At 48.3% G+C, this 27041-nt stretch overlaps 1 protein-coding gene across 3 annotated transcripts in view; it reads right to left on the reverse strand.

Moving 5' to 3' along the window:
* The window catches only part of LOC124003488 (VPS10 domain-containing receptor SorCS1-like), a 149755-nt gene that overhangs the window by 20409 nt on the left and 102305 nt on the right, over window positions 1-27041 (reverse strand). For all 3 annotated transcript variants that reach the window (XR_006833231.1, XR_006833232.1, XM_046311770.1), the window contains exons 5-13: window positions 23157-23230; window positions 20904-20968; window positions 19808-19926; window positions 19397-19486; window positions 16601-16780; window positions 13508-13654; window positions 12368-12470; window positions 9542-9618; window positions 549-640 (exon numbers count right to left, since the gene is read on the reverse strand). Coding sequence is in view for 1 of the 3 variants with exons in the window: in XM_046311770.1 (XP_046167726.1) it covers window positions 549-640; window positions 9542-9618; window positions 12368-12470; window positions 13508-13654; window positions 16601-16780; window positions 19397-19486; window positions 19808-19926; window positions 20904-20968; window positions 23157-23230 (947 nt within the window). In the remaining 2 variants the exon portion in view is untranslated. The remainder of the gene's footprint in view (window positions 1-548; window positions 641-9541; window positions 9619-12367; window positions 12471-13507; window positions 13655-16600; window positions 16781-19396; window positions 19487-19807; window positions 19927-20903; window positions 20969-23156; window positions 23231-27041) is intronic.

Here is a 27041-nt window from a genome sequence, read left to right on the forward strand (position 1 = left end):
TTATAGTATTTTCTGCTGTATCTTTCTGGTAGAAACCATAGCAATATAATAACACATACCATAACTGATGGACACATTTAGAACATAATACAGTGTATAATATTACAGTATTATATGCATCTCTATGGAAGAAAACACAACTCTTCTCCAGTGTCTCATCAAACTAATAAAAACTGCATTTAAATTATTCCGCCATGACACAGGATATGAGCATTGCATTCTAAAGGCGCTGAAAGGCAAGGCTTACATCACGTAACGAACAGGGAAAGGTGAAATTGAATGGCAATCGTCAAAGGAGGAGAATATCTCACGGCCTACTGGTTTGGAATTACACTAATAACTTCCTATGTTCTTAGACATACTCATTACACTATCAGGCTTGTGGGAACGTGAGGATTGAGTCTTCCTGAGAGAGGAAAAGAGAGGAAAAGAGGAAAAGAGAGAGAGGGGAAAAGAGATTGAAAGAGGAGAGAGGGAGACAGAAATGAAAGAGAGCGAGCGAGCCGATGCAAACCATGCCAAATTCTATTTCTCTAATAGAGATTCACCATAGGTGTCGGATGGGGAGTGGAGTGTGTCTTATAGCCACCAGGGCCCCTCCTTGGTCCAGGTAGAGAACACTGTACTCCTCATCAAAGATCTGAAAGACAAAGGGTATAAAGTATAAACTCATTAAATTACTAGCGTTATTGATTACCAAGACATTTTTGTTTTAGTAGTGGACTTTAATGTTGATGAAAGAGCAACCTAATGAATGAAAGTACACACACACATAGGCATGCACACACATACACACACATGCACACACAAACCTGAAATGAGTTATGGCTCAAATCAGCATGATGATAATACATCAGATACCACTTCCCCTCTCACCCACTCTCCCTCCCTCCCTCCACCAACCCCTCTCTACATTCACCCCTCCCTCCACCAACCCCTCTCTACATTCACCCCTCTCTACATTCACCCACTCTCCCTCCCTCCACCAACCCCTCTACATTCACCCACTCTCCCTCCCTCCACCAACCCCTCTCTACATTCACCCCTCCCTCCACCAACCCCTCTCTACATTCACCCCTCCTTTCACCAACCCCTCCCTCCACCAACCCTCTCTACATTCACCCACTCTCCCTCCCTCCACCAACCCCTCTCTACATTCACCCCTCTCTCCCTCCCTCCACCAACCCCTCTCTACATTCACCCCTCCCTCCCTCCACCAACCCCTCTCTACATTCACCCACCCCTCCTCCACCAACCCCTCTCTACATTCACCCCTCTCTACATTCACCCACTCTCCCTCCCTCCACCAACCCCTCTCTACATTCACCCCTCTCTACATTCACCCCTCTCCCTCCCTCCACCAACCCCTTCTACATTCACCCACTCTCCCTCCCTCCACCAACCCCTCTCTACATTCACCCCCTCCCTCCACCAACCCCTCTCCCTCCCTCCACCAACCCCTCTCATTCACCCATTCACCAACCCCTCTCTACATTCACCCACTCTCCCTCCCTCCACCAACCCCTCTACATTCACCCACTCTCCCTCCCTCCACCAACCCCTCTCTACATTCACCCACTCTCCCTCCCTCCACCAACCCCTCTCTACATTCACCCACTCTCCCTCCCTCCACCAACCCCTCTCTACATTCACCCACTCTCCCTCCCTCCACCAACCCCTCTCTACATTCACCCACTCTCCCTCCCTCCACCAACCCCTCTCTACATTCACCCACTCTCCCTCCCTCCACCAACCCCTCTCTACATTCACCCCTCTCACTCCTGGGTCCTTCTGTAGCTCAGTTGGTAGAGCATGGCGCTAGTAACGCCAGGGTAGTGGGTTCGATTCCCGGGACCACCCATACATAGAATGTATGCACACATGACTGTAAGTCGCTTTGGATAAAAGCGTCTGCTAAATGGCATATATTATTATTATATTATTACTCCCTCCACCAACCCCTCTCTACATTCACCCACTCTCCCTCCCTCCACCAACCCCTCTCTACATTCACCCACTCTCCCTCCCACCAACCCCTCTCTACATTCACCCCTCTCCCTCCCTCCACCAACCCCTCTCTACATTCACCCCTCTCCCTCCCTCCACCAACCCCTCTCTACATTCACCCCTCTCCCTCCCTCCACCAACCCCTCTCTACATTCACCCACTCTCCCTCCCTCCACCAACCCTCTCTTTCATCTCCCTCCCACCCCCCTTACTTCCCCCTCCCTCCTCCACCAACCCCTCCACCAACCCCTCTCCACCAACCCCTCTCTACATTCACCCCCCTCTCTCCTCCCTCCACCAACCCCTCTCTACATTCACCCCCCTCTCCCTCCCTCCACCAACCCCTCTTCTACATTCACCCACTCTCCCTCCCTCCACCAACCCCTCTCTACATTCACCCACTCTCCATTCCCTCCACCAACCCCTCTCTACATTCACCCCCCTCTCTACTCACCCACTCCCTCCCTCCACCAACCCCTCTCTACATTCACCCCTCTCCTCCCTCCACCAACCCCTCTCCATTCACCCACTCTCCCTCCACCAACCCCTCTCTACATTCACCCACTCTCCCTCCCTCCACCAACCCCTCTCTCCCTCCACATTCACCCCTCTCCCTCCCTCCACCAACCCCTCTCTACATTCACCCACTCTCCCTCCCTCCACCAACCCCTCTCTACATTCACCCCCTCTCTCCCCCCTCCCTCCACCAACCCCTCTCTACATTCACCCACTCTCCCTCCTCCACCAACCCCTCTCTACATTCACCCGCTCCCTCCACTCCACCAACCAACCCCTCTCCCTCCACATTCACCCACTCTCCCTCCACCAACCCCTCCACATTCACCCCTCTCTACATTCACCCCTCTCCCTCCCTCCACCAACCCCTCTCTACATTCACCCACTCTCCCTCCCCTCCACCAACCCCTCTCTACATTCACCCACTCTCCCTCCCTCCACCAACCCTCTCTACCCACCCACTCCCTCCCTACATTCACCCACTCCCCTCCACCAACCCCTCTCCCTCCACCATTCATTCACCCACTCTCCCTCCCTCCACCAACCCCTCTCTACATTCACCCACTCTCCCTCCCCAACCCCTCCAACACCCTCTCCCTACATTCACCCCTCTCTCCCCCTCCCTCCACCAACCCCTCTCTACATTCACCCTCCCTCCACCAACTCTCCCCCCACTCCCCTCCACCAACCCCTCTCTACATTCACCCACTCTCCCTCCCTCCACCAACCCCTCTCTACATTCACCCCTCTCTCCCTCCCTCCACCAACCCCTCTCTACATTCACCCACTCTCCCTCCCCAACCCTCCACCAACCCCTCTCTACATTCACCCCTCTCCCTCCCCCTCCACCCCCTCTCTACATTCACCCACTCTCCTCCCTCCCTCCACTCTCCCCCACTCCCTCCACCAACCCCCTCTCTACATCCTCCCTCCCTCCACCAACCCCTTCACCCCCACTCTCCCTCCCTCCACCAACCCCCCTCTCTACACCCACTCACCCCTCTCCCTCCCTCCACCAACCCCTCTACATTCACCCATTCCCCACCCCTCTCCCCCACTCCCTCCACTCAACCCCTCTCTACATTCACCCACTCCAACCCCTCTCTACCCCTCTCCCTCCCTCCACCAACCACATTCACCCCTCTCCCTCCCCATCTCACCCACTCTCCATTCACCCCTCTCCCTCCCTCCACCAACCCCTCCAACCCCTCTCTCCCTCCTCCACCATCTTCTACCCCACTCCCTCCCTCCACCAACCCCTCCACATTCACCCCTCTCCTCCCTCCACCAACCCCTCTCTACATTCACCCCCTCCCTCCCTCCACCAACCCCCTCTACATTCACCCACTCTCCCTCCACCAACCCCTCTCCATCTTCACCAACCCCTCTCATTCACCCCTCCCTCCACCAACCCCTCTCCACATTCACCCCTCTCCCTCCCTCCCTCCACCAACCCCTCTCTACATTCACCCCTCTCCCCCCTCCACCCCCCTCCTCCCTCCCTCCACCAACCCCTTCACCCCCACTCTCCCTCCACCAACCCCATCCATCCCCTCTCCCTCCCTCCACAACCCCTCTCTCCCTCCCTCCCTCCCTCCACCAACCCCTCTACATTCACCCCTCTCCTCCCTCCACCAACCCATCTTCTCCCTCCCTCCACCCCTCTCTCATTCACCCCTCTCCCTCCACCAACCCCTCCATTCACCCCTCCCCTCCCTCCACCAACCCCTCCTACATTCACCCCTCTCCCTCCCTCCACCAACCCCTCTTTCACCCCTCTCCCTCCACCAACCCCTCCCATCCATCCACTTCACCCCTCTCCCTCCCTCCATCCATCTTTCACCCCTCTCCCTCCCTCAACCCCTTCCACATTCACCCACTCTCCCTCCCTCCCTCCACCAACCCCTCCATCTTCACCCCTCTCCCTCCCTCCACCAACCCCTCCATCCATCCTATCTTCACCCCTCTCCCCCCTCCCCCCTCTCTCCCATCCATCTTCACCCACTCCCCTCCCTCCACCAACCCCTCTCTACATTCACCCACTCTCCTCCCTCCACCAACCCCTCTCTACATTCCCCTCTCCCTCCCTCCACCAACCCCTCTCTACATTCACCCACTCTCCCTCCCTCCACCAACCCCTCTCTTCACCCCTCTCCCTCCACCTTCACCCATCTCCCTCCCTCTCCACTCCTCTCCTCCACCAACCCCTCTCACTTCACCCATCTCCCTCCCTCCACCAACCCCTCTCTACATTCACCCACTCTCCCTCCACCAACCCCTCCATCTTCACCCCCTCTCCCTCCCTCCACCAACCCCTCCATTCACCCCTCTTCCCTCCACCCCCCCTCTCCATTCACCCTCTCCCTCCATCCATCTTCACCCCCCTCTCTATCTCCCTCCTCCATCCATCTTCACCCATCTCCCTCCCTCCACCAACCCCTCTCCATCTTCACCCCTCTCCCTCCCTCCAACCCCTCCTTCCATCTTCCCTCCACCCCCCTCTCTACATTCACCCCTCTCCCTCCCTCCACCAACCCCTCCTTCCTTCCATCTTCACCCATCTCCCTCCACCAACCCCTCCTTCCTTCCATCTTCACCCATCTCCCCCCCTCCACTCCTTCCCCACCCTCCCTCCCTCCATCTTCACCCATCTCCCTCCCACCTCTCCTTCACCCATCTCCCTCCCCCACCAACCCCTCTCTACATTCACCCACTCCACCCATCTCCCTCCCTCCCTCCACCAACCCCTCATTCACCCACTCTCCCTCCCTCCACCAACCCCTCTCCTTCCATCTTTCACCCCTCCCTCCCTCCCTCCATTCACCCCTCTCCCTCCCTCCACCAACCCCTCTCCATCCAACCCCTCTCCCTCCCTCCACCAACCCCTCTTATCTTCACCCCTCTCCCTCCATCTTCTCCCCTCCTCCCTCCACCAACCCCTCTCTACATTCACCCTCTCCCTCCCTCCACCAACCCCCTCTCCTCCATCTCACCCGTCTCCCCACCAACCCCTCTCCCACCCACTCCACCAACCCCTCTTCCAACCCCTCTCATTCACCCACCCTCCCTCCACCAACCCCTCTTCATTCACCCACTCTCCCTCCACCAACCCCTCCTCCATCTTCCCTCCACCCCCCTCTCCCTCCCTCCCTCCACCAACCCCTCTTCACCCCTCCCTCCCCCCTTCTCCCTCCCCCTCCACCAACCCCTCTTCACCCCTCTCCCTCCCTCCATCTTCACCCCTCTCCCTCCCTCCATCTTTCACCCCTCCCTCCCTCCACCAACCTCCTCTACATTCACCCCTCTCCCTCCCTCCACCAACCCCTCTCCATTCACCCACTCTCCTCCATCTTTCACCCACTCTCCCTCCCTCCATCACCCACTCTCACCAACCTCTCCATTCTCCCTCCATCTTCACCCCTCTCCCTCCCTCCACCAACCCCTTCCATTCACCCCTCTCTCCCTCCCTCCACCAACCCCTCTCTACATTCACCCTCTCCCTCCCTCCACCAACCCCTCTCTACATCACCCATCTCCTCCCTCCACCAACCCCTCTCTACATTCACCCACTCTCCCTCCCCATCTTCCACCCCTCACATCTCCCTCCCTCCACCAACCCTCCTTCATTCACCTCTCCCTCCCTCCCTCCACCAACCCCTCTCCATCCCTCTCTCCATCCCTCCACCCCCCTCTCTACATCACCTCCCTCCATCCACCAACCCCTCTCTACATCCCTCCTTCCATCTTCACCCGCTCCCCTCCCCAACCCTCCACCCACTCTCCCTCCCTCACCCCTCTCCATTCTCCCTCCCTCCTTCCATCTTACATTCACCCCCTCTCCCTCCCTCCACCCATCTTCATTCCCCTCTCCCTCCATCCATCTTCACATTCACCCTCTCCCTCCACCAACCATCCATCTTCACCCCTCTCATTCTCCCCATCCATCTTCATCTTCCCCCTCTCCATTCCTCCACCCATCTTCAACCGTCTCCCATCCATCCATCTTCGCCCCCTCTCCCTCCCTCCCTCCCCTCTTCACCCCTCTCCCTCCCTCCATCTTCACCCCCTCCTCTCCCTCCCTCCATCTTCAGCCCTCTCCCTCCCTCCACCTTCACTCCTCTCCCTCCCTCCATCTTCACCCCTCTCCCTCCCTCCATCTTCACCCCTCTCCCTCTCCCTCCATCTTCAACCCTCTCCCTCCCTCCATCTTCACCCCTCCCTCCCCAACCCTCCCCCCTCCATCTTCACCCCTCTCCCTCCCTCCATCCTCACCCCTCTCCCTCCACCCATCTCCCTCCCTCTCTCCTCCCTCCCTCTCCACCCCTCCCTCCCTCCATCTCTTCACCCCTTCCTCCACCCCTCACTCTCCCTCCCCTTCACCCTCCTCCCTCCCTCTCTCCATCATCTTCACCCCCCTCTCCCTCCCTCTCTCCATCTTCACCCCTCTCCCTCCCTCCATCCAACCCCTCCCCTCCCTCCATCTTCACCCCCTCCCTCCCTCCCTCCTCCATCTCCTCACCCCCCTCCATCTTCCCCCCCTCCCCCCTCCATCTTCACCCCTCTCCCTCCATCCATCTTCACCCTCCATCTTCACCCCTCTCCCTCCCTCCCTCACCCCTCTCCATCTTCCATCCCCTCTCCCTCCCTCCCTCCTTCCATCTTCGCCCCCTCTCCCTCCCCCTCCCTCCTTCCATCTTCGCCCCTCTCCCTCCTCCCTCCCTCCCTCCCTCCCCTTCACCCCTCTCCCATCCATCCATCTTCACCCCTCTCCCTCCATCCATCCATCTTCACCCCTCTCCCTCCCTCCATCCATCTCTTCACCCCTCACCCCTCTCCCTCCCTCCATCCATCTTCACCCCTCCCTCCCCATCCATCCATCTTCACCCCTCTCCCTCCCCTCCATCCATCTTCACCCCTCTCCTCCCTCCATCCATCTTCACCCCTCTCCCTCCCTCCATCCATCTTCACCCCTCTCCCTCCCTCCTTCCATCTTCACCCATCTCCCTCCCTCCTTCCTTCCATCTTCACCCATCTCCCTCCCTCCCTCCCTCCATCTTCACCCCTCTCCCTCCCTCCATCCTCACCCCTCTCCCTCCACCCATCTCCCTCCCTCTCTCCTCCTTCCCTCTCCCTCCCTCACTACCCCTTCCTCCACCCCTCACTCTCCCTCCCTTCACCCCTCTCCCTCCCTCTCTCCATCTTCACCCCTCTCCCTCCCTCTCTCCATCTTCACCCCTCTCCCTCCCTCCCTCCATCTTCACCCCTCTCCCTCCCCCCTCCCTCCATCTTCACCCCTCTCCCTCCCTCCCTCCATCTTCACCCCTCTCCCTCCCTCCCTCCATCTTCACCCCTCTCCCTCCCTCCCTCCCTCCATCTTCGCCCCTCTCCCTCCCTCCCTCCTTCCATCTTCGCCCCTCTCCCTCCCTCCCTCCTTCCATCTTCGCCCCTCTCCCTCCCCATCCCTCCCTCATCTTCACCCCTCTCCCATCCATCCATCTTCACCCCTCTCCCTCCATCCATCCATCTTCACCCCTCTCCCCTCCCTCCATCCATCTTCACCCCTCTCCCTCCCTCCATCCATCTTCACCCCTCCCTCCCTCCATCCATCTTCACCCCTCTCCCTCCCTCCATCCATCTTCACCCCTCTCCCTCCCTCCATCCATCTTCACCCCTCTCCCTCCCTCCATCCATCTTCATACCTCTCCCTCCCTCCTTCCATCTTCACCCATCTCCCTCCCTCCTTCCTTCCATCTTCACCGCTCCTCCCTCCCCCTCCCTCCCTCCCTCCATCTTCGCCCCTCTCCCTCCCTCCCTCCTTCCATCTTCGCCCCCTCTCTCCCTCCCTACCTCCCCTCCCCATCTTCACCCCTCTCCCTCCCCATCCATCTTCACCCCTCTTCCTCCCTCCATCTTCACCCCTCCCTCCCTCCATCTTCACCCCTCCCTCCCTCCATCTTCACCCCCTCTCCCCATCTCCATCTTCACCCCTCTCCCCGTCCATCTTCACCCCTCTCCCTCCCTCCATCTTCACCCCTCTCCCTCCCTCTCTCCTCCTTCCCCCTCTCCCTCCCTCACTACCCCTCCCTCCACCCCTCACTCTCCCTCCCTACACCCCTCTCCCTCCCTCCCACCACCCCTCTCCCTCCCTCTTCACACCACCCTCTCCCCCCTCTTCACACCACCCTCTCCCTCCCTACCTCCATCTTCACCCCTCCCTCCATCTTCAACCCTCTCCCTACCCTTCCCTCCATCTTCAACTCGCTCCCTCTTCACCCCTCTCCCCCTCCATCTTCACCCCTCTCCCTCCCTCCATCTTCACCCCTCTCCCTCCCTCCCTCTCTCCTCCTTCCCTCTCCCTCCCTCACTACCCCTCCCTCCACCCCTCACTCTCCCTCCCTACACCCCCCCCTCTCCCTCCCTCCCACCACCCATCTCCCTCCCTCCCACCACCCCTCTCCCTCCCTCTTCACACCACCCTCTCCCCCTCTTCACACCACCCTCTCCCTCCCTACCTCCATCTTCACCCCTCCCTCCATCTTCAACCCTCTCCCTACCCTTCCCTCCATCTTCAACTCCCTCCTCCCTCTTCGCCCCTCTCCCTCCACCCTCTTCGCCCCTCTCCCTCCACCCTCTTCGCCCCTTTCCCTCCACCCTCTTCGCCCCTCTCCCTCCACCCTCTTCACCCCTCCACCCATCTTCACCCCTCTCCCCCCGCCTCTGCCTACACGCCTCTCTATTCATCATCTTGGGATTTTAATTAGACACGAGTCCCCTTACATTTAAATCGCAGCCGTCAAATAAGGGAGGTAGAGGAGAGGTGGCACAGACACCCACCCACAGGCATCGTCGTACGGGCAAAGGCAGGGAGGCTACAGAATAACATTAGTCTCGGGATCTCATTTGATTATCTGCACTAAATCACAGTGGTGGGTGGCAAGGTGGTGGATTAAACACCATCCTGGGGATGATGATGTAGTTATTGAGATGGTGAGGATCGCCCTCTCTCCCTCTCACTCACCTGTCTCCACGTGTTGCCGGCGTCCGAGGTGATGAACATGCTCACGTTGCTGGTGGTCAACTCCGCTCCAATGGAGCCTGATGAGAGGAGTGGGGGGGGGGTTGGGTGAAGTGTTCGGGATGAGAGAGTCCCGTATAACTTTAGCTAAGTGCTAAACTATTGATATCCTTGAGGGTGTGGGGCTGATTTAAATACAATCCAAACTTCCACATCTGCCTGATGTACTGTACTGTACAAATTACAGAAGTGATTTATTAAGTAATTTCTCCCTGAAGGATGCAGATTGTACACCAGAGTCAAAGTCAGCTGTATGAACCATCCAGTCTCCTCTATCATAAAGACCTCTGCTATCAGAGTGAGGCTGTTGAGTCTTCTACTAGAATTATTCCCCATTTAGTGGCTAATTAGAGTCAGGTGGTTTAAAACATGAGGCTAGAGAAGTCGTCTCCCTCTCTCTCCCCTTCATGTATATATCTACCTCAGATACCTCGTACTACTGCACATTGATCGGATACTGCTACATTCTTGTATATTATATTCCTTGTGTTACTATTTTTCTTTTTATTCAAATTTCTTAAACTCTGCATTGTTGGGAAGGGCTCGTAAAGTAAGCATTTCGCGGTAAAGTCCACACCTGTTGCATTCGGCGCATGTGACAAATGAAACATGATTCAATTGGATTTGTACCGTAGGATTAAGGGCTTTTTTTATCCAGTGACGAGGTGAAACCGTGCTCTGCTCAACTTCCCTATAGCTGTTGCTTTAGAAATCTAAATCGCCCAGCAAAACACTGTCGGTCGCAGAAGCCTACTTTGAATGGATACAGGAGATGTGAAAACACTATTGGTGTGTTTGTATGTGAATGACTGGTCCCACAGCTGTTGTCCCAGAGCCATGACTCAACTAAACACAGTCAGTCAGTTACATTATGGATAGAATATTCTATATAATGGATACAGAGATGTTCTGTAATAACAGTTCTACTTGTACTAGCGATAGACCTTCTGTCATACCATGCCAGTTATACTCCCACGTGAAGTCATCCAGAGTTCTCCAGAGACCCGCATGGCGCGGTCTCGTAGTAGACTAGACCCACTCCTGACTCCTAAAGAGTGTGGAGACATGTCATAGACTAGTCTAGCCCGGCAGGAATTAAAAGCCCAGCTAAAATGGGAAGCCATTCTGAGACTGATGCTGATAGTGAGTTCAAAAATGGCACCCGATTCCCTATTTAGTGCATAGGCTCTGGTCAAAAGTAGTGCACTATATTGGGAACAGGGTGATATTTGGGACACAACATAGTCACTGACCCTCCTGTGATGTTTGTTTTACTCCACTAACGGTGGGGAGATGATGAGTGCATCGAGCGGATATGCACTCCTGTGCCTGGATGCCCTGTCGGAGGCCATAAAGGGCTAAACCGTGATGGGTATAGTTTTGGGCACCACTGTGGGTTTCTGTAATATGGTTTCCTGTGTTTGGTAACACATTTGAGCTGACACAGACATGCTGCCATCTAGGTTCCCGTGGGAGAGAACAACTCACTGTGGATGGTAGGGCTGGGTGTTTTGTTTTATGGAAGAAAATAACGAGTGTACCTTTTCATACAACAGGTGGGTCTAATCCCGAGTGCTGATTGGTTAAAAGCGCTTTCCAGCCGGTGTCTGTTCCACAAGTTACCACCAGAAAAGCTAGACGTTACACTACCTATTTACTCTGTTCCATCTGACTGCACAATCCACCATCTCATCAGCCCAGGCACTTTATAAACTTCACCTCCACCATAAAAAGCATCTAGACATGATCTCACATTTCTTTTAGACTGATATTTAGTTTTCAACAGCAGAGATTTTTAGAAACCTTGCCGTCTGAATCAATGAGAGACAATCTCCAGCTGTCCCATAGTAATGAATGTGTCGGAAAGGCGGGACGAGACAGATAGGCAACGTTTCTCAGCCAGTTTAAAATCATCAGCTGGCATCATTTTTATTGATGTACACAAAGAAATGTCAATTGAAGAAAAAGGTCAAACGAAACAGAGTGCAGCTAGTTTTCAGTCTTTCCAGCTTCAATTTGAAGTGATTGACTTCATCTCGGGCCTAACAACACCCGCGCCAAAATATCCCCCAAACATCGGCTTCTCCGCATTACCGACTAAATAGAAACATGTTCAGTTGGGTGGCAAAGGTGGTATTTTAACATTGCGAAACCATATATCTTAGTCTCTGTTCATGTGCAAGAATGGGAGAATGTTATATCTGACTGCAAGGGCCATGTAAAGCCAGTGATGAGCAGTGTGTCACTAAGAGTCTAAGAGTTATATACAGCACAATATAAAAGACAATAGAAGGGCGCTAGTCAGGCAGTGACTGGAGGAGAATAGGAAAAGGGCACTTAAGAAGAACAGCAGGCACTCTGAAGATTCTGTCCCACCCCAGAATTCCCAAGTGTAGCACTTAGCTAGTACATCTATCGGTACACAATGCACAGTGGTGACCGCGCGGGGACGTCAGAATGGGCCAACAACAAATATTATGCATGGCCGTCCTAAAGTACGCGGGATCAGAAACTTTTCAGGAAGTGCTTTGGGCTGAGTACATAATTGAAATCCAGATATATTTGCAACGTGAATTAAGTCCCTGAGTTGTATAACTGGGTTTGAAAACTTTAACACGGGCCTATGCGTTCATCCCGCAACGATAACGTATGTAAACTGTCTCAACTCAACTCAAAGTCAAAAGAAACACCTCAAGTATCTGAGCTTCACAATATTTTAACTTTAAAAACCCACACTGTCATTTTCAAGAAAATCCCATGTTCACCTACCTGAGGCCACAATGATCCCCGGGGCAGAGTCCTTGCTCTCAATATTCCCCGACGTGTAGGGGTTGGCCGACACATGCAGGTGGAGGTGTAGGGAACAGTATGGCTGGGGAAGAAGAACAAACAGAACAGTAAGCCTGACTCGTTAACAAACGAGGGGGAAGATCCATCACCAGAATAGACTTAACTGTGCGTCAACACAAACACCCATTAGAGAAGACCCTCAAGCAAATCGAGGTGGGATTTATTGACACACACAGGAACACACACACACACACACACACACACCCCCCATCATAAATCCTCACACAAACACTACTCCCCATTGGCTCCTTCCGCCATTAGTTTTGATTGGAATAACCTTTAGCTACACAATTCTCATTAGGACACTGCAAATGCCAGTAGTGCGAGTGTGTGTTGTGTGTGTTTAGAGGTTTATTAAAAGGCTGACATTTTCTGACAAATGACTGCATCATACTGGGTGAAGGCGAGGTGCGCTATTGAATCACTAATTACTTTATCAAAGGGTAATTATTTTGGGGTGTATTAAGGAAGCTAAAAAGCTACCCTTTGGCTGACTGGGACCTGTATCTATAATATACACTGTAATAAGGCTGACCGTTAGAGCACATCTGTGTTACTTTTAGACGACCAGCACACTTAACTATTAGTAAGACCCCGAATAGAGTTGATATCCACAAACAACACAGCAAAGGTCTCAACTTTGGCCACTGAAAGTAGCTACTAGCTAGCAGGAACAATCAACACCCACGTTTGTGGAGAAACAAAGAAAGTAAGAGCAGAGTCTGTCTCTCTCTTTATCCCTCTCTCTCTTTCTGACATCTCCAGCTCTAAACGTGAGATCAGGTTATTGGACTGGATCAAAACCAAAATGGCTGACCTTTCAGCTCCGCTAGCTTCCCCCGCTGCACAACCTCTGGAGCGCTCAGCTTTGACAAGCAGTGCTCTTTCAGAGCTCTACCCCCCCACCCACCCCTCTCCTTTAACACCGCAGCAACGGCCCGGCTCAGTCAACTTCTGACAAGGCCCCGTTGACAAGTCCAACAGTGTTATGACGTGTGTGTGTATCCATGTGTGTTTGGTACGTGCGTGCATCTGTTTGTGTGGTGTGTGTGTCCTCACTAGTTCACAGCGGATGCTGTTGCCCCTCAGGTCAGCAGTGGGAGCCTGCAGGAGCCTCCAGTCTCTCCCTCTGTTGTAGGTGATGTAAGTCTTCACCACGCTGTCCGTCTTCTTGTTGGCGAGGAACATCCCTTTTATTCCCGCCACCTAGGAGAGAGAGGTCAGGGAAAACACGTCTGGAAGAGGTCATTCTTCTATTAGATCCTGCTATCGGCGGCAAATTGTAGCTGGTCTAATAATGAGTGGTTACTTCAAGGAATGTTCTGGACCTATTTCTAGGGAAATGGTCAGACACATTGTTCTCAACTGAAAGTGGTCTTATGTTGTTGTTTTTTGTTGTCTTTTCTTAACGTAAAAAGTGCAAAATGTACGTTTGTTATGAACAAAATACGAGACCAGGCTGTCTCACCACGATAATGGATGAGGGTTAAAAATACCTGACTAATATTACGCATTTTCATAGAGTCCAGACGATAACTCACGTCTCGCTTATCTTGTAATACAAACATATATTATATGGTGTTTAGCGAGATGTTATCACGCTTTTAATGGTTGTAGGATGTTTGTGTGCAACGCCAGAGGGGATCTACTGTAATGTGCATCATAATATATTGTGCTCTGCTTAATGCAGGAGATATTGTGATACAGATGTCGGATCTTAATTAGAACTATAATGTCGCAGCAAAATAACCCAGCAGGAAGAGGATTTGAATGTTTAATCTGCATTTTCTGCAGTGCAGGAATATTCTCAGCAACGAGAGAGATCAAATTAAGATCCGACATCTGTAACACAATCATATCTCCCTTATTAAACAGAGCACAATATATTATGATGCACATTACAGTAGATCCCCACTGGCGTTGCACACAAACATCCTATAGCCATAAAAGCGTGATAACATCTAGCTAAAAGCCATTTATCGTCTAGACTCTAGAGACTGTAGTAAGATATGGGTGTCCTACGTTAATCTGACTTGGGGGCTTAGGAAATAACTCTGAATATGAAATTGAGTTGAAGTCCACACGTGCATCTGCCAAGCACTCCCTTCCCGTCAATAATTGACAGATACTTCAATCTCGCCTGGAGCTCAGATTTTAGCATATGCTGTGTTTCGGGTCCCCGACCCCAATCAAGGGACTGGATTTGATTCTATCGCCGATCGCAAGGCCAAATGAGGGGTTTAGACACGGCTGGTATATCATCAACAGCCTAATTATTGGATTTTCCATGGAGCTGATATCCATTCAGAGCTGCTATTTTCTTCCCTGGCAATCTGGTGTACAGCGGGCCCCACGTTTGAATCAGGTATGTAAGCTAATGTCTGCAGTTACTCATCAAAGAAAAGAATGTGCGCGTCAGCAGTTTGAAACTGCTTCTGTGTTCATTCCAAAGCGCCTTTGAAAATGGAACAGCAACTCGGTTTACTTCCAAAAGTGACAGGAGATTACTTGATTCTCTACACCTCCTGGTTCTTAAACTCTCCCACATTGGTCGCTAGTCAATATAATCTAATATTACTGGAGTAGGTAATAGAGAGAATAGAATAGGTCTATTTGGGAAGATTGCATTGAAACGAGGCTGTTTGACGGTTATTATCAATGATATATTCATTCCATCTGTCAACTGTGTGATTGGAAATCATTCAATACACCTTGTACTTGGGGGTCGAACACCTTGAAATTGTGTAGTTTGTACTTCTTGCCAACATTCGATATAATGGCCCCACAGGGACGCCACACTTCAAAGCCTACTATAGGCCTGGGCCTATATACTGTACCACTAGAGTATACTAGTGTATAGTATATACATACTCTAGTGGTATAGGTGTTCCAGAGCATAGCTCCAGAGGCAACATTTCACTTCTGGTCTCAGGAACGATGAAGGCAATTGGTATCTCAAGGCTACACTCTCGTGCAAACCACCCCTGTTTCTAACATTACATGCCACCCTGTTGACCTGCATGTGTATTAACCTTTTCTCCAGTGTATTTACAGATCAATCATGACATTAAGCTCCTTCACCACACTCCTGCCTTGTTTACAGTATATTCACTGTATACATATACAAATATTTTATTTTCATACATACATATTCACAGTTTTCTTATTTTATTGAGACAGAGATCGGTAGAGATGAGGAGAGGAAGATTCAGAGAAGCAGCGGAGCCAGGATGACGTATTGGTGCTGCAGGCATCAGTGTTACCCACACAAACAGGTACATCTACCTCAAAGGTCTATCATGGAGTTGTATATTATACCTCATACAGGTCGATCATGACGTTGTATATTTACCTCGTACAGGTCTACCATGACGTTGTATATTATACCTCATACAGGTCTATCATGACGTTGTATATTTACCTCATACAGGTCGATCATGACGTTGTATATTTACCTCATACAGGTCGATCATGACGTTGTATATTTACCTCATACAGGTCTATCATGACGTTGTATATTTACCTCGTACAGGTCTATCATGACGTTGTATATTTACCTCATACAGGTCGATCATGACGTTGTATATTTACCTCATACAGGTCTATCATGACGTTGTATATTTACCTCATACAGGTCTATCATGACGTTGTATATTTACCTCATACAGGTCTATCATGACGTTGTATATTATACCTCATACAGGTCTATCATGACGTTGTATATTTACCTCATACAGGTCTATCATGACGTTGTATATTTACCTCATACAGGTCTATCATGACGTTGTATATTTACCTCATACAGGTCTATCATGACGTTGTATATTTACCTCATACAGGTCTATCATGACGTTGTATATTTACCACAGGTCTATCATGACGTTGTATATTTACCTACAGGTCTATCAGGTCTATCATGACGTTGTATATTTACCTCATATCAGGTCTATCATGGTCTATCATGACGTTGTATATTTACCTCATACAGGTCTATCATGACGTTGTATATTATACCTCGTACAGGTCGATCATGACGTTGTATATTTACCTCGTACAGGTCTATCATGACGTTGTATATTATACCTCGTACAGGTCGATCATGACGTTGTATATTTACCTCGTACAGGTCTATCATGACGTTGTATATTATACCTCGTACAGGTCTATCATGACGTTGCCCTCGTGCCCCATGCTGCTGACTACGTTCTCCAGGGCCAGGGTGTAGAAGACCCCTCCAGTCTCTGACACGTACAGGTTGTAGGTGTCGTTCTGGTTCCACTCCTGCACCGCCGCAACCACCCGGTTCTCATCCGTACTGATCACATGCAGATCCTGTCAGAGAAAGAACATCAGCGGGTTACATTTGACATGAAGTCGCATATACACTGTATCATGTCATTCATTACAGACTAATATACACAGAGTGTTCAAAACATTAGGGACACCTGCTCTTTCCATGACAGACTGACCAGGTGAAAACTATTATCCCTTATTGATGTCACTTGTTAAATCCACTTCAAATCAGTGTATATGAAGGGGAGGAGACAGGTTCAAGAGGGTTTATAAACATTGAGAAAATGGAGACAAGGATTGTGAATGTGTGATATTGAGGGTGAATAGGAAATAGAAAAGATGTGTGCCTTTGAACAGGGTATGGTAGTAGATGCCAGCCGCACCGGTTTGTGTCAAGAGTTTTTCACGCTCAACAGTTTCCTTTGTGTATCAAGAATGGTCCACCGCCCAAAAGATATCCAGCCAACTTGACACAACGGTGGGAACCATTGGCGTCAACATGGGCCAGTATCCATTGGAAATGCTTTCGACACCTTGTGGAGTCCATGCCATGGGAATTGAGGCTGTTCTGAGAGCAACTCAATATTAGGAAGGTGTTCTTAATGTTTGGTACACTGAGTTAAATGAACATTTAAATTAATCATTTTTACAGCGATTTTGTTTCATTACAATTCAATAATTAGCTGGTAGCATTTCAATTAGATTGCATTGGTGAAACAATCAGGTTTAATTAATGTCATGCAGGCCAACTGTAATTTCAGTTACACAATCAAATAATTACATAATAGTAATTACAGTGAAATTACACTGGAATGAACAACTTAATGAAGAGAGTATCAAGCAACACAGACTCAAACGTCCAATTTGAAAAACCCCCATGTAATTATCAAATTACAGAGGTGATGCGGTCTGTAACTCTCAAAATGTACAACTTGCCCCTCCTTTTCACCAGTAAGGTAACAGAAAAACAATCTACTGCTTCAGAAGTATAGTACAATGGAAGTGACCCGATGCCATCTCTAACTACTGTAGCTCCCCCATGGAGATGATCGTCCAACCCTGACAACTTTTGCATGCATCTACCCATTTAGAATGCATTCTATTAAACCCAGCACATAATCACAAGAAAATAACTAATTATAATCGAATCTAACCTCTCCCTTGATTAACCTGAAACATTGACACTTTGAATCGGTTTTGATTTCCATGTACCCACAATCAACGCCTGTTAATAGTAATATGTCAACGGGTGTATTACAGTGGCCTTTCGAGAACCTCCGTCTACCCAATTTACTCATCCCACCCCCACTGGGTTTAATAATCATAAGAATAAATCAGTATCAGACCTCATTCTCACCAACGTTACTCCAGCGAGGAGGATATTACACTTATTAACTTGAATTGTGTGCTTGTCGGCCCACACTAACAGAGAGGGACACAAGCTGTTCTCGCTAGTGAATTACATGTACCTCTGGCTACGCCTGCAACACCTCAGTGTGGAGAGAGAAAGAGAGAGAGAGAGAGCGAGAGCGATTAGGATGGCCCATGGCTTGATTGAATAAAACATGTTTAATTGTCAACGGAGAGGCGGGAAGGCCACAAGAGAGGCCACAGGCATATAGCTGCATTGAATAACAATGCCAGAAACAATGGCAGTTGGTTTTGGCCTCCGTTCACTCATAAATAACAAAGAGATGCTGGATAGAAAGCTACCTGTGTTGTTTCCAGTATAGGTCTCATGATGGCTTAGGTTTGAATTCCCATAGAGGTTATTCTTTTGATGCAAAGGTAGGTTGAATCATAGATATATATCCACTGGACCGGAGTCTGGTCGAGTGGGTAACACTCTCGCTTCCGGAACCATATACTTCCTCCTACAGCAGGGATCCCGGTTTGTTCCCAGCATGAGCCCTAGACACTTCTGCACCCTCAACTCTGTCTCCCTGCTTCTGTTCTCCCAACTCGGTCTCCCTGCTTCTGTTCTCCCAACTCGGTCTCCCTGCTTCTGTTCTCCCGACTGTGTCTCCCTGCTTCTGTTCTCCCAACTCGGTCTCCCTGCTTCTGTTCTCCCAACTCGGTCTCCCTGCTTCTGTTCTCCCAACTCTGTCTCCCTGCTTCTGTTCTCCCAACTCTGTCTCCCTGCTTCTGTTCTCCCTACTCTGTCTCCCTGCTTCTGTTCTCCCAACTCGGTCTCCCTGCTTCTGTTCTCCCAACTCGGTCTCCCTGCTTCTGTTCTCCCAACTCGGTCTCCCTGCTTCTGTTCTCCCGACTGTGTCTCCCTGCTTCTGTTCTCCGAACTCGGTCTCCCTGCTTCTGTTCCCTCTACTCTGTCTCCTCCCAACTCTGTCTCCCTCTGTTCTCCCTGTCTCCCTGCTTCTGTTCTCCGAACTCGGTCTCCCTGCTTCTGTTCCCTCTACTCTGTCTCCCTGCTTCTGTTCTCCCAACTCGGTCTCCCTGCTTCTGTTCTCCCGACTGTGTCTCCCTGCTTCTGTTCTCCGAACTCGGTCTCCCTGCTTCTGTTCCCTCTACTCTGTCTCCCTGCTTCTGTTCTCCCAACTCTGTCTCCCTGCTTCTGTTCCCTCTACTCTGTCTCCCTGCTTCTATCCTGGAATAATGATCGACCTTTGCGTGACCATGTGTGTCTGTGGGTTATACCTTAGGCAAGGTGTATTTGGGTAGCTTCATGGGTGTGAAGACTTCCCGCTTGGCTGACACGTAGTAGATTGGACGCCCACCAGTTGACACCTGCAGGTCATGAAACCATTGAATGAAAGAAAATGCATTCAAGACATACGACCCATCAAGCATACTACATACTAAAGCCCTGATTAATATTATGTTATAATACATTTCCAATAAATGTATTAAATGTTCTCTTACACACACCTTTGGATTACATCAATAAAACACATTCATCAGTAAAACGCACCAATCCCAAAAATACATAATAGCCTTAAAATAAACACTTAAGAGTAATATGATCTTCAACATTTCTGATAATGCTACTACACGTTCTCTTACACACACACACCTCTGTTCTGGTTCACCTCAGATATGGGCAATTACCTGGACAAACACATACTCGTCTTGCACCACAAGGGAATTGGGGTCAATGTAGCCAGGGAACGGCTTGCCCTTATTGGCCTCGGTGCAGTTCTGCAGCTTGCAGGTGACGTACAGCGCCTCTGCACACACGGAGAGAAGAAACCGTAGCCATTGAACCAATGATCATATTAGCCAATGGGGGACAGGCAGCCTTCACCGCGAGCTCGTCTTCCATCAGGTGTCTCACATTAATTGCATCAATAAAGTGGTGAGCAAAAAGCGAGGGGAAAGTGGATGGTGGACCAGGGAGGCCAATTGCTTTCTTTCCCCTCAACAGCGGTGTGAGGTGGGGAGCGAGGTGTGGGACTGGCTGTCCCTGTGTGTTAGGCTTCAGCTAACTATGCTGTCTGGTTTACACAGTGAGCCGCGTGATCAATGGTGATGGCCATACAGGGGCAAGGCTTGCGCTGTCACAAGGGTGTCTGTATCTGCGGCGGCTGCTAACTGGGGGTGATTCTGCCACTTCAGCCAAAAGGATGTTTTTTTTTGCTTTCTGTCAGGGATTAAGAGGGGAGTTTCTATTTTTGTCTATTGAGTTAGTTGAGGACCGGGGAGAATAACCCTTGAGTTTTGAGAGATGTATCCCCAGTATAATGGTGTAGATTAACTAGGAGCTGTGTATGTCATGTGTTACCTCCATATCGGTCTCAACCTTTTGACGTTGGGATACATGGTAACTATAACATGTTCACGAGAGTAGAAAAAGATCAACTGTGAATTGGTATTGTATCATGCATATTGAGTCACTGTATCAGGTAGATCCATTCAAATGAATTCTGTTCTGCCGAACCATGGACAGGTGGCCATTGGGTTTCCATCCATTCCATTGACATTCAGAATGTTTAGTATCGGGATCACTCTGGTTTTAAAAGGCATTCTAATATATGCATTACTTTTCTCAATTGTCATTGTGTGTCCCCCACGCCTTTAAATTGTGTGGCCCATTGCCCTTCATATCCTCTCAATCCCTTTCCACTTTAGTTCAAGGCCCATGGTACAGTAGAGACACCAGAAAACTGAGGAACAGAGCAGGAACTCTGAAAATTGAATTACTCACGTCCTTCAGAGATGATGGTTTCCAGGTGAATTAAGCCCGGTTCTTTGTCTAAACCCGTTTTTGACCTGCGAGAGAAAAGACACATTTCTTTCAGGTACATCACTATTCTGTAGACAGAAGGATATCATTTGATGCTACCGAGCCTATACTTACCTTCTTATAACCGGACATTGCTTGTCAGATAAATTCAGAACACTTAGGGGAAATGACAATTGCCGGAAACTTCAAGGGCCCCAGGCTATACCCCTGTGCAACACCTCAAAAGGTTGTACATTGAGGTAAAAGGAAAAACTACCTCAGGTGTTGTGTGTGATGTTTCCGTGTTCAAGGCAAAACCTTACGAAACTGCCCTTACTTTTCTGACAGATTGATGAGGAACACATCCTGACATCATTAGTAAGAGGGAAAGTAATTGATTTGCTTGCTCAGAACGCCTGCAGACACGATGCAGCTACACAAAATCATTACAGGCCTTAAATATTTACTAAAAGGAAATCAGAGGGATATCGTCATAGAGCAAAAGAGACAGCAAACAAAAGGAAAGGATATCACGCACAGAGCCAACCCCCCGATCTTAATTATGGCAGTTTATCGGTATTGGCAATAAAACGCATCATCTCTAGTTCTCCCTCTCCTTCTCCCTCATTCACACTTCAGTTTAAAAACGAAGGATGAACAACCATTCTTTAAGCTCACCTATTTCAAGTCTCAGACTGTACTAGAGGGTGATTTTGAACCGACAGCATCTACAATGTGAGAAGATGTAAGGGGTAGTAATAATGATTTTACGTTTCATTAGCTGTGATGTTGTCTCCCTTGAGACTAGTGGTAAAAATTAGGAGAAGGATTGTCATGAGATGGAGCTCTTGCCTCACATTGAAAAACGACTGGCAGGTTGACGTTTTTTGGGACGAGTCCCGTCCTCGAGTCAGAACTGAGCGATTTCCATTTGATGGGTCAGCTGCAACGTCAAAATTGGCTATATTGTAAAAATGCATTAGCTCTTTGGTCTAATTTAATGTTAGGGTTAGGCATCAGGGTTAGCAGTGTGGTTAAGGTTAGGTTTAAAATCAGATTTTATGAATTTGTGGCTGTGCTAGCGGACACTCTACAAAGCTGCCTCTAGAACAAGATTCATGACGAAACATGTTAACCTGCTCACGACGGTGCCTTCTCTTTTCAACTACAATGGTCTGATTCAGAAAGGAAGTTTCCCAAAACCTTATTAACAGGGTTCACACAGTTCTAAAAATATATCTCACTCACTCAAGTAGTGCAGAAGCGAACCCTCTAGGCATCCTCCTCCCAGAACTGCTGAGCTTGTTACCCCCGACAGTTTCGCACGGATTTACTCAACAAAAGCTTTTTTTATATACATCCGACTTAAGCCAGTTGTGTTAAAAATGACTGGATTTGACAGTTCGTGTCTGGCAGACGTGGGACCAGCTACGAAGTAGAACAGATGGAGAACAGAGGAGGAGAACAAGAAACGAAACTGTAGAAGGAAGATCAAATCCCGGCAGAATATAGATAGAAGACGAGAGCATTCTCATGGGGTGGATTTGACTGACACGGTTAAGTAAGGTCATGCTTGCGAAAGACTTAGGGCTATATGGTTCAAACAGAAGATCTAAATCAAACTACAATGCTCTTTTTATCAAGTATTATCAAGGACTGCTGTATCCCATGATGGAGAAGTTCATAAAAAATAATAATAAATATATTTTTGCAGCAGTAAATTGTACAAGGTAATTCATGCATATCCAAATCCAAATTAACATTCCAAACGTAACTCCAAAACCTTGGATATAACCTTGCTTTAGGAATAACATTGAACAGGACCCTCCAGAGCTCCAACAGGTCTGACTGAAATCACAAAACTCCATCCAAAATCCAACACGTGTGTCGACTACTCTGTCCGTTCACATTCCCTTGTTCACTAGCCACGCTCGACCAAACGAAGACCGCGTCGTTAGCCGCATTCCAAAACGCTCAACCATTCAGCACAGTGAGTTCACTAACAAGCCCTAATGGGCCACCGCATTCGTTAGAAGTCTGAACCTCTTTGGATTGTCAGTACCTTACTATCTCATGTTGAGAGAGAACAGGCGCAGACACATCAATAATTGTAATGCAAAGAAGAGGATTCACTCTGGCATATCTCCTTCCATTTAGAATGTGGAAAGACCAAAAAAAGGATTTCAATTTATAGTTAGTCTCGACGTTAAGAAGGTTATAGATTGCTGTGCTTACCAGTAGAATCGATTGGGGGCCACCCTCTCATGGACAAGTTGCCACCTCCTTCCAAACTCCACCGAGCTGTACAGCTGTGGGGAGAAAGCCAGTGGGACTTATATATTGCATTGAGTCAGACAAGACAGATTAAATGAATACTGTAAAATAAACATTCAACACAAACCCTAAAAGTCCAGATAGTTGACTTTAATTCAAATAGTTTAGCATTTTCCCATTACAGTCAATGTGATACAATATGAGCACAACTCATTATATCATTTGTCCTGTTCACTTCACAGATAATGTTCACAAAATTGCTCTCGAGTTAATTTACATTCTTGAGAAGCTATGTTACCTACATGGCACAAGGGGGCAACAAAAATGTGCCTCAGAAGAATCACCAGAACAGGGCTGAAGCTGAGGACACGATCTGTCAATTCTCCACACATTCCTTCCATGTGAAAACCACACACACATTCCCAGGTTAAATATGAAGCTGTAAAATGGATTGTGGTATGGTGAGGGTGTCATCGTGCTGGAGATATGGCTACATACTCCTAACAAGGCTAGAGATCAGCGGGGGGGGCTGATGGATTTGTGTGTGTGTGTGGTGTGGAGCCTAGCAGGGGAGCCGTGGCACAGCCGGTGGTCTCAATGTGAGCATTGTTTCGCTAGTCAGCACTTCGGTAGGTTGCTGAGATATCCCAATCACTACTGAGAGCTGCTACACAGAGATGGTTCTCACACACACACACAAACATACACACACACACACACGCACCACAGTCTCTATCTGTAGTTGGTATGAGCCGAGGGGGGATTCTTTCAAGAAACAGAGAAGCTTATTTGGGGAAGGAAGCATGGTACAATTGAATATCCTGAATAAGCATGGAATAAATGCCTTTTGTTTGCTTCTTTTTTCACTATCAGTATTTTTTTCTTACTAACTGGTTACTGTGAACTATCCAAGGTAATTACATGAATAATGTCAATATCGGGCTGTGTTTTGTTTGTTGTTTTTTTAGCTTAATTTGTTTACTGCTGTCCAGCCAATGAGGCGCAAACCTTGTAAGAATGGTCAAGTTGTGAAAGTTTGGATGTGGTACTTTTTAAATTTCTTTTTCTTTTTACAAAAACAGCTGCGACAGCTAAGCCAAATTATGTATTAGTTTACTGATTACAGCGGAGAAGTCAACGAGGCGTAAGACTTTATTTAATTGTTTTAGTTTGTGGACTATTTCCATTTTAAATGTGAGCGATCAAGCATAACATGCAAACAGTCATTTATTAACGGCCGACTGAATGGTGATACTGTTTGTTTGTATTTGTTTATTTTTTAAAATTGTAGTTATTTATTCTTTCCTGAAGGGTGAAGTCAAGGCCTCAGTTAACAGACCTCAATATCAGCACATTTTCATTCAAATAATCCCCTTGACAATTCTTGTTATTCAATTGATAATCATATTTAATTAAACTAATCCGAAACCACTATTAAAGCCAAGGTGAATTGCAGGCATTCGAACTGTACTGAAATGATGTTCCATTACTGAAGGTTTGTAAACAAGGTCTTTTACACAATGGTCTTCAAAGAACACCAGTGAAGGCCAACCACTACGGTCTTCAGTCCACAACACATACTAACACCATTTGTAACATCATTAACCATTCCATAACATTAGATCACGTTGAACACGTTACTATGCTTGTACTGTACTGCATGTACTATACAGTCTATTCCTTCCATACCATATGTGCCATATCAAATATCTGCCTATGAGGCATATGCTATAAATGTGAATAGTGCTATTTGAACTGAGCTATGACTTTCATAAGGAACAGAGTGGAATTAAACAGATGCAAGAAGAAGGGGCAGAGAGGCAGGAAATCACTCTGGCTAATTAGCTAACCCCCACAGTGAGGTTGTCTCTCAAATTGCACCCTATTCCCTAGTTAGTGCAATCATTTTAACCAGGGCCCATATGGATCTGGTCAAACGTAGTGCATCATATAGGGAATAGGGTGCCATTTGAGACACTAGTGTGTTAGCACTTAGTCAGGCAAGTCGGAGAGGAGGGAGAGTGAGAGGGATTTGTACATTGAAATACGGACTGGCTAGAGAGCCAGTTCCTCAATCTAGGAAATGCCAAGGAGGAATAGCTCCAAGGCACCGTAGAGAGTAAATAAAGAGAAGGGGAAAGACGGGAGCGGGAGAGAAAGGGAGGGAGGGAGACGAGGGGAGAGTGTGAGAGATTGAGATTTAGAGGGCGAGAAGGAGAGAGAGTGAGATTAAAATAGACAGAGAGAGAAAGGCAGAGATAAAGAGAAAAGTCAAGAAAGTAGTTAGGGTGTATAGAGCCTAGCATATATATATATATATATATATATATATATATATATATATATATATATATATATATATACACACACACACACACACACACACACACACACACACACACACACACACACACACACACACACACACACACACACACACACACACACACACACACACACACACACACACACACACACACACACACGACCAGGTGCATCCTATAACAGCAGCAAAAAACCTCCCGAAGTACAATAAGCATCTCCCCTGGAAAAAGTATTCTTATTATTTATCAGATGGGAAATATTAGGCCCAAATGGCTCTGGCTGCAAGCAAGGCATTTTATTAATGGTAATGGTCATTCTCAAAATGGCTATATATCGCAGGTCTGGAATACATATTTTGCATAATTACCTTCTTTCTTGTCCTAGTTCACCGACAGTTACCATCACAAGACACGTGTCTCATATATTAGATTATTATTCATTCGATAAAAATATGCACTACATTCCCTTAGACTCAATTAATATCAATCAATTATAAGCACAATGTTTATATGTTAGTCTGATTCATCGGGCTTAAATGGGGATATCAAATCCCTGAGTCATGGAGAAAAGGTATTAGTCAAACCATTGGTCTAAGGGTACACAATGCACGTTTAACCTTTGTAAAGGTGCTTCATGACTGTTTATCGGGGTTCACCGCTGTTGGTTTTGCTTTCTCAGCAAGTTATTGGAAGGAATGCCGGGCCTACATTTAACGGACGAGGAGTTTAAAGGGAAATCTACTTCCCATTCTTCATCTTCAGCACCACCCCAACATTAACATATGTGAAAATGGCACGTTCCTATCTTTTGTAGTAAAAACAACAGAGAAAGATTAGTCTTTCCAAGGACATCAACCAATTAGTAGATAATTAGTAGGCAATTAGTTGGCAATTCCTTCTCACAATTGGTCACACGTCTTCCTTTTATATATATATTTGTTTTACTACAAAACATTTGTCAAACATGTTGATGTTGGGGGTGGTGCTGGAGAGGATGGATTTGAAGTTTAAAAATTGTGAAGTTTCCTTTTAAGGGAATTCGGTATTGGTCCTCAAAAGTCCCCATACAGCAAAATAAAGTCCTCATGTAGGGCCATCTGTAGGACTCTATGAAATATATGAAGTATGTTGAGTGCATGGCACTATACAGTGCATTTGGGAAGTATTCAGACCCTTTCCCCTTTTCCACATTTTGTCATGTTACAACGTTATTCTAAAATGGATACAAACATTTTTTCCCCTCAATCAATCTACACACAATACCCCATAATGACAAAGCTGAAAAATACTATTAAATCCATTTTTAGAATAAGGCTGTTGTAATGAATTTCCTCCTCTTCTTCCGAAGAGGAGAGGCGAAACGGATCAGAGGACCAATAGGCGGCGTGGTAAGTGTCCATGGTTCTTTTTAATACGTTAAGGTACACATGAACAACTGACTACAAAAAAACAAGAAATGTGAAAACTCAAAACAGTCCTATCTGGTGCAAAGACAGAGACAGGAACAATCACCCACAAACAC

The sequence above is a fragment of the Oncorhynchus gorbuscha genome, linkage group LG18, assembly GCF_021184085.1.
Source record: "Oncorhynchus gorbuscha isolate QuinsamMale2020 ecotype Even-year linkage group LG18, OgorEven_v1.0, whole genome shotgun sequence".
NCBI lineage: Eukaryota > Metazoa > Chordata > Actinopteri > Salmoniformes > Salmonidae > Oncorhynchus > Oncorhynchus gorbuscha.